This window comes from Phycodurus eques, chromosome 12 (assembly GCF_024500275.1).
Source record: "Phycodurus eques isolate BA_2022a chromosome 12, UOR_Pequ_1.1, whole genome shotgun sequence".
NCBI classification, from domain to species: domain Eukaryota; kingdom Metazoa; phylum Chordata; class Actinopteri; order Syngnathiformes; family Syngnathidae; genus Phycodurus; species Phycodurus eques.
In genome coordinates, this window is record NC_084536.1 from 6,102,501 (window position 1) to 6,110,898 (window position 8,398).

At 41.6% G+C, this 8,398-nt stretch overlaps 1 protein-coding gene across 7 annotated transcripts in view; it reads right to left on the minus strand.

Moving 5' to 3' along the window:
- ankrd44 (ankyrin repeat domain 44) overlaps positions 1 to 2,976 on the minus strand; it is a 49,139-nt gene extending 46,163 nt beyond the window's left edge. For all 7 annotated transcript variants that reach the window (XM_061691196.1, XM_061691197.1, XM_061691198.1 and 4 more), the window contains exon 1: positions 2,542 to 2,976. In XM_061691196.1, the coding sequence (XP_061547180.1) occupies positions 2,542 to 2,568 (27 nt within the window). In that variant the 5' untranslated portion in view covers positions 2,569 to 2,976. The remainder of the gene's footprint in view (positions 1 to 2,541) is intronic.
- Positions 2,977 to 8,398: the final 5,422 nt, after the last annotated feature.

The window sequence follows — 8,398 nt, forward strand, 5'->3', positions numbered from 1 at the left end:
TTGACCTTATACTTCGAGGCCATTGTTTATTTTGCATTCAACTTATTGTTATCATTGTTTTTGTTAATCTACTTGTCCAATTACTTTTTCCTCATACTTAGAGGCCATTGTTTATTCTTTTTACATTTATTTTTATCATTATTTTTTTTACTGCCTTTCCAAAAACTTTTGCTCATACTTAGAGGTCATTGTTTATTTTTAATAGGGTCCAACCGATATAGATTTTTTTTTGCAGCCAATGCCGATATTTGGCAGAATAAAATTCTGGTAACTGATTAATCAGATGATTAATTTAAATAATAATAATATAGATAAACGCTGAAACTTTACAAAAACGTTTGTTTGCTTGAATGTCATTACATTTGTCTTATGTAGTAAAGCGTCAGTGTACAAAAAAAAAAAAAAAAAGAAATTGGCAAACATTGGTCGATTTTTTTTTGAAGATTTCTGGGGGGATTTTTTGTTTGAATGTCATTACCTTTGTCTTATGTTGTAATGTCCCATCCATCCATCCATTCATTTTCTGAGCTGCTTCTCCTCACTAGGGTCGCGGGCGCGCTGGAGCCTATCCCAGCTATCATCGGGCAGGAGGCGGGGTACACCCTGAACTGGTTGCCAGCCAATCGCAGGGCACATAGAAACAAACAACCAGTCGCACTCACACTCACACCTACGGGCAATTTAGAGTCTCCAATTCATGCATGTTTTTTGGGATGTGGGAGGAAACCGGAGTGCCCGGAGAAAACCCACGCAGGCACGGGGAGAACATGCAGACTCCACACAGGCGGGGCCGGGGATTGAACACCGGTCCTCAGAACTGTGAGGCTGACGCTCTAACCAGTCGCCCACCGTGCTGCCTGCTATAATGTCTTCATGTGTTAAAGAAAGAAAATCAGAAAAAATCGATTTTTGTCAATTTCGAAAATCTTTCGGTCAATGAATCTGCCGGGCCCCAATTTTCTGCTATCTAATATCTATTAAAAAAAAACAGCTTGTCCAATTGCTTTTGTTCATACTTAGAGGCCACTGTTTATTAATTTATTCTAATTTATTATAAGGATTGTATTTTCAAACGGAACCGATTTCGGATAAGCGGAGGTAAATGGATCGATGGATGAAGGTGTAGCTAATGAAGTGGCCATTGGGCATCCATATATCGAGAGAGGTGGAAAAAGAGAGGGCTGTGTTGCATAAGCACCTCGCTCGTTTCTTCTTTTATGTGAGCAGGATACACTAACTCGGCTTAGGAGGAAAAAACTGTCAGCAGATATTTAACATATCTATAAGAGACTTAAAGAAGCCAGTTTGACTGAGATTATTCTAGAACCTGCTCTGCAGCATTTTGGGGCCTCACGTTTCTGCTCTGGAGTGCAAAAATCGCATTCGAAGCACTTTTTTTTTTTGGTGAGGTCTTGAGGTGCTTAAGTGCTTATAAGCGCTAAAGAGGATCATGTGATGAAGTGAAAACAAACCTTGCACACATCTCTCTGTGCATTTATTGTACGGATGCATTCACACTTATGCCATTGTGAGTTGAAAAGCGAGTATTTCCATCTTTTGTATTTTTGGTTTATTTTTATCGGGGGGGACACACAAAACTTGCTTTTCTGTTTTTCAGATAAACAGAAGCATCTCGCAAAATGTGGAGATACTGTGTATGATTTTCACTGGATGGTGACGGATGCAAAAATATTACACGCTAAATGCTTCAGCAACAATGCCTTATAGCATTTTCGCAAACTAAATATTGATCTTGTTTGGGATTGGGCAAATTATTATGAAAAATATATTAAAACAGAGATGCAAGCAAAGGATCAAAGTGTGCAGTCAGATTGCTGTTTGAGCCCAGTCACTGGAGGGCATATTTACATTGTATTAGGACTGCTATGATATGTTGTGAACGACAAATAAGCGTGATAGTTCTACTTGGAGAAACAGCAAGAAACAGTTGGGTTGTTTTTTGTTTTTATTGTGCGGCAGGTGCATCGCTGTATCACTTAATTAAAAAAAATATTAAAATTCCTCTCTTTTCAGGAAAAAAATGATAGTTCTATTATATTACTGTCTAAATTCTAATACATGTTTTTTTTTTTTTTTTTTTTTTATTTGACTTATTTGTGTGTGGGGGGACATTATAGAGGCTTCCAATAAAAATGCATTTTTAATCAATAAAGGCGCCTCTCAATAATAAATATTACAATATACTCTTGACGGATACAGCAGTTGAGTAACGAAATGTTAGCAAGAGGATCCTTCAGGTCTTTCTTATGAATGCTCTAGTCGTAATTTGGTTCTACAAATGTGATTAATTAATGAAGTCAATGAAAAAAAAAATCAGGACATGAACACTTGCTATCAGGTCCCTGCACTTCGGCTGCAGAATTCCGGTTAAAACGTGACATTAGTAGTCATTTCCAGTGCAATTATTTGCGCCGAATTGTTAGAAAATGTGGTTTAACGTCTTGCGGTTGCGTGTGAAAGTGAAGCGCGGAGCTCGCTTGATGCGGGCAGGCTAAAGCTAGCGACGGCTAGCGGCTCTACCTGGTCGGCCAGTTTGAGAACAGCCATCTCTGGCTCGGCTCCGGCGGCTCATCCACGCCCGGCGACAGCGCTGCAATCTCGGGGCGATGGTGGCCGCGAGGCCCGCTCCTCCTCCTCCTCCTCCACCTCCGCCTCCTCCTCCTCTCCGCGACCGAAGCGTTGACGGTGATGGGAAAAGGCCGAGCCCGCTGCAAGCCACCGAGGCCGGCCGACCGGCCGGCCGCTGCTGCTGCTGCTGCTGCCGCCGCCGAAAACCCTCGCTGGCTCCAACAAGCAGGAACCGCGAACAATCCACATGGAAGTCGGAGGGCTCGCTCGGGAGTCTTCGGCCGGAGAGGCTCGTTCCGCCCCGGCGTGCAGGAGGCACAAGGCGCTCAGATGAGGCGAGTCGAACAGGAGGAAGGATAAGGCAGGAAGTTGGAGGCTGCCGCTGTTCCCCTGTTAGATGCACAAGAGGCGACCTCAGCATCAACAAACCCAACGTACGCACGCCTCTCGCTGCTGCCATCAAGCGGCCAGAGAGGGAACCTAATAAACACTGGCCACTTGATTAAATCAGTAGCCACAATACCAAACATGGAGTTAAATTCATATATTTCCATCATTTTTATTTTTTTAATCGGGAGGGGGTGCTAGCCTATGGAGACACCTGGGACAAATTATCATTATTATATTCTAACCTATTATAGTTTCTTTTGTTGTATTTTGTTTTAGAATTACCAATAGCATATATATCGTTATGCATTTGCATTAGTATTTTTTCAAGTGTGCACGTCAACCCCCAACACCCTATGTTCCACAATAGAAATATAAATGAATTATGATACAACCCCAATTCCAATGAAGTTGGGACGTTGTGTTAAACATAAAAACAGAATACAGTGATTTGCAAATCATGTTCGACCTATATTTAATTGAATACACTACAAAGACAGCATATTTAATGTTCAAACTGATCAACATTGTTTTTAGCAAATTAATTAATTAACTTCGAATTTTATGGCTGCAACGCGTTCCAAAAAAAGCTGGGACAGGTGGCAAAAAAGACTGAGAAAGTTGAGGAATGCTCATCAAACACCTGTTTGGAACATCCCACAGGTGAACAGGCTAATTGGGAACAGGTGGGTGCCATGATCGGGTATAAAAGGAGCTTCCCTGAATTGCTCAGTTGTTCACAAGCAAAGATGGGGCGAGGTTCACCTCTTTGTGAACAAGTGCGTGAGAAAACAGTCGAACAGTTTAAGGACAACGTTCCTCAACGTAAAATTGCAAGGAATTTAGGGATTTCATCATCTACGGTCCATATCATCATCAAAAGGTTCAGAGAATCTGGAGAAATCACTGCATGTAAGCGGCAAGGCCGAAAACCAACATTAAATGGCCGTGACCTTCGATCCCTCAGGCTGTATCAAAAACCGACATCAATGCGTAAAGGATATCACCACATGGGCTCAGGAACACTTCAGAAAACCAATGTCAGTAAATACAGTTTGGTGCTTCATCCGTCAGTGCAACTTGAAACTCTACTATGTTTAACAACGTCCCAACTTCATTGGAATTGGGGTTGTACATCTAGTGCACTGCATCATATTGAGAGCTGCTCCTAATATTTTTAATGATCCCATCATCTTCTTCCGCTTATCCAGGGTCAGGTGGGATGGGCAGCAAAGCACAGACTTCCCTCTCCCCAGCCACTTCATCCAGCTCTTCCGGGGGGATCCCGAGGCATTGCCAGGCCAACTTTGAGACATAGTCTCTCCAGCGTGTCCTGGGTTGTCTCCGGGACCTCCTCCCGGTGTGACGTTTCCGGAACACCTCGCCAGGGAGACGTCCAGGAGGCATCCTAACCAGATGCCCCAGCCACCTCATGTCTCCTCTCGATGTGGAGGAGCAGCGGCTCTACTCGAAGATCCTCCCAGCTGACTGAGCTTCTCACCCTCTCTCGAAGGGAGAGCCTCTACACCCTGCAGTGGAAATTCATTTTGGCCGCTTATATCCAAAATCTTAAATATGAAATTACATATTAGAAACAACTCTTCAGTATGATGCAGTACAATTCTACACCACTGCAAACTCCAACCACTATGACAAACAAAATGAATAGCTCCTTGCCGCTGGCAATCAAAAACTGAGCATTGGTATCTTTATTAAGGAAGGAAATTGTGACAGCATTAGATTGTGCAAGTGCACCTAATATTGTGGCCTGCCAGTGTATATGCGCATGCTTCTACTTGCTACACAACAAATGAGCCTCAAAGCAAATCAAACGTTCAAGCATGTGATAACATGAAGTTTATGCAACTACAGCGAAGTCGTCCATCTTGGCACTTGTGCGGAGACAGTGTGCAAAACAAGAGCTCCTCCTCCTCACTTAAGCAGAATCGGATGGTGTGTGTGTGTGTGTGTGTGTGTGTGTGTGTGTGTGTGCGCCCGCACTGCAGGAGGAATGTGGGTCACAGTAAAAGTGAAAGGGGGTGGGAGTGGGGGATGGTCTTTTTTTTTTTAACCCTTTGGCAGTGTGCATGTATGCAACTGTTTGTGCATGCATTTGCCAGTTTACACATTGGCGATATGACGGTTTAAAAAAAGATATACAAATTAATATTTTTAAAAAATGAAGTAAAAAAATGGGAGAGCTTGTAGGCCATTTCACACTGGCAGTAAAAGCTGTTTTTCTACCTTTTTTTTCCCCAATGTCAGTTTTATATAATCATCACAGACATCATGCTTCAGAGGTAGTATCAGAAGTGGGCGTTGCGTGTACATGGCTCTAGCCACAATGATAGCGACTAAACCAAGACAGCAATATTTCAGCTTTACAGGTAGTGCCAAATGTGAGGAAAAAGCCCACTTTTACACAGTACCATGAAAAAGTATTGGCCTCCCCCCCTTCTCAAATTCTTGTGTTGTTGCATAGTTTCCCTACTTTAATGTTTAAGATCATCAAACATGTAAGTATCAGACAAAGACAACCCAAGTAAACATAAAATGCAGTTCAAAGGCAGCTGGCCCTGTGTGGAAAAAAAAATGGCCCCCTAAACCAAATAATTTGTTGGGCCACCCTCAGCAGCAACAACTGAAATGGAGCATTTTCTACGACTGGCAATGAGTCTTTCACCTCTTCCTTGCAGAATTGTTTTCATTCAGCAACAGTGGAGGGGTTTGGGGCATGAACAGACTTTTTAAGGTCATGTCACAGCATTTCAATCAGATTCAAGTCTCGTCTTTGACTAGCCCACTCGAAAACCTTCATTTTGTTTTTAAGCCATTATGATGTTGACTAGCTGGTGTTTTGGATCGTTGTTCTGCAGCACAACCCAAGTGTGCTTCACCTTGAGGTCACAGTGATGGCCGAACATTTTCCTTCAAGGATTTTCTGGTAAAAAGCAGAAATCATGTTTTCATCCATTGACTGTATTTTTTATTTTATTTTTTCAGAAAAACGGCTTTACATATATGCCAGATACAGAGGTGGGAGTAACTCACATATATGCAAGGCACATATCAAGTCAAGTCAAGTGGAGGCGCCACTAAATTCCAGGCAAGTCAAGTCATTACTTGGTTTAAGCAAGTCGCAAGTCAAGTCAAACAATCTAGCTCCAGTGGCAACATATACTGGAGCGGTAATAAAATCCTTTTTCATAAATCATTCAACTAAAAAACAAAACAAAAACAAACAAAAAAAAGTATTCACGCCTCATAAAAGCTCAATGAACAACAACTGAGATTATAATTGATTGAATTTATTGCACTGAATTGTTTTAAATTGTATTTCAAACTGTGGTGGCAGCCTTGTAACACCTATAGTTCTTAAGAGAAAATCATTAAACAAAAACAATATAAAATATGTCCACAGTTTTTTTTTTTTTTTTTTTACCTTTACTGTGACACAACCCGTACAGCTCATTTGAAGAAAAACCAAAAATCTTTTCGAAAGAAGTAAAAAATAAATAAACAAACAGAGATAATGTGGATGCTTGTGTGTGCACATGCTGTCATAAGTAGGGATGTGGCTCTATTTAGAATCAAACAATCTCATTCAGAGGACTGACTGGATATGTGACAATGACTTTGACGAGGTTATGTTTCATTTAGTGTGGTCTCAATTTTAAAAATATAGTGGAAGCAGCTTTATCACAGAGCCGACACAACAGATCACATTTTAACGGTGACACTTCAGTGGTATGAAAATTATATTCAAACGTAGCTACTCACAATGTGTACTGTACTTACTAATGGTGGAATGCACTTGTCAATTTTGTATTTATTTATTTATTTTTTTAAATCACCGTGATCGTAATGCAAAGTGATCCAATACAACAGACCTATAACGCACCTGGCATCTTCTAGTGCCGAATCTTTCGTGATGCCCGCAAATGTCTCCACAGCTGTTTTTTTTTTAAATCTCAACTAACTGCTAGCAACGCTGCTTCACTTCTGCATTTAGCGGTTGGTATTATTATATCTTTGGACCGCCTTGCATGGCTATGCAGACTGCGTTGCCAGGTTAGCGAGAACCCCCCCCTCCCCCCCCTTCTCCCCAAAACAAAAGGCAAACCAAACGAGATGGCTTGCCACTTTTATGACTTGCTTGTCAAATACTTAAGACTTGACTTTAGATTAGTAGCCAAGAGAGTTGACTTTGACTTGGACTACATGACAAGCTAGTCGACGCGAGTCAAGTCAATTGACTCGAATCCCCCCACCCAGCTATAACAAGACATACATTCCAAAAGTTCAGCTGTCGTCTTGTCAGTCAATAGAATATTCTCCTAAGTGTTGGGAATCATTCAGTTTTGTATTTTTACCAAAGACCGACAAACCCTTATGTTCTTTTTCGTCATCAGTGGTTTTCACCTTTGAACTCTGCAATGGATGCCCTTTTTGCGCAGTCTCTTCCTTGTTGAGTCATGAACACTGACCTTAACTAAGGCAAGGGAGGCCCGCAGTTCTTTCGATGTTGTCCTGGGTTCCTTTGTAACGTCCTGGATGAGTCGTGCTGTGCTGTTGGGATCATTTTTGCAGGCCGACCCCTCCTGGGAAGGTTCGCCACTGCTCAATGTTTTCTCCATTTTTTGGGTAGTGGTTCACTTGAATCCTAAACCTTTAGAAATGGCTTTGTAACCATTTCCAGACAGATAGATGTCAATTAATTTCTCCTCTGTTCTAGAATTTCTTTGGATCGTGACATTTTGTTGCAGCTTTTTGAGATCTTTTGGCCAACTTCATTTTGTCAAACAGGTTCTATTTAAGTGATTTCTTGATTGAACAGGTCTGAAGGTAATCAGGCTTGGGTGTGGTCTGTCAAAGTTAACCCCAAAAAAATCTGATTAGCCAGTTAATTCATGATTTAACAAGGAGGGGCCTTTTTACACAGGGCCAGGTAGCGAATAGTTTTTTCCCATTAAAAAAAAAAAAAAAATCATTTAAAAAGCTACTTTTATGTTTTTTGTTTCTGTATTTGTCTGATTTTCAGTTGAACATCTTTGACACAGAATGGTGTGGGAAGTCAACCTGGCAAATCTCCACTTTCAGAGGGAGCATCAGAGCTGTAACGGCGTCAGATTGACTCTGCGTCTCCACCTTTACGAGCTAGAATTTTCTATCCTTTTTTACCCAGGTCGCTCCGCATCAAGGGTACCAACACAGAATGGACTGCAGTCGTCCTGTGAAGGTTGTAGCAAAGGCGGGATGTGGGTAAATTAATTCGACAATGTAATACAGGGGTGTTTTGACACCCTACTTCTCAATTTGTCACCCTGAGGAAACCAACGGATGCTGTCATAAATAGATTAAATATGCAATCTCCATATCCCGCCCTCACTCTTTTGTGTTCAGGATATTCAATGCCATGTCC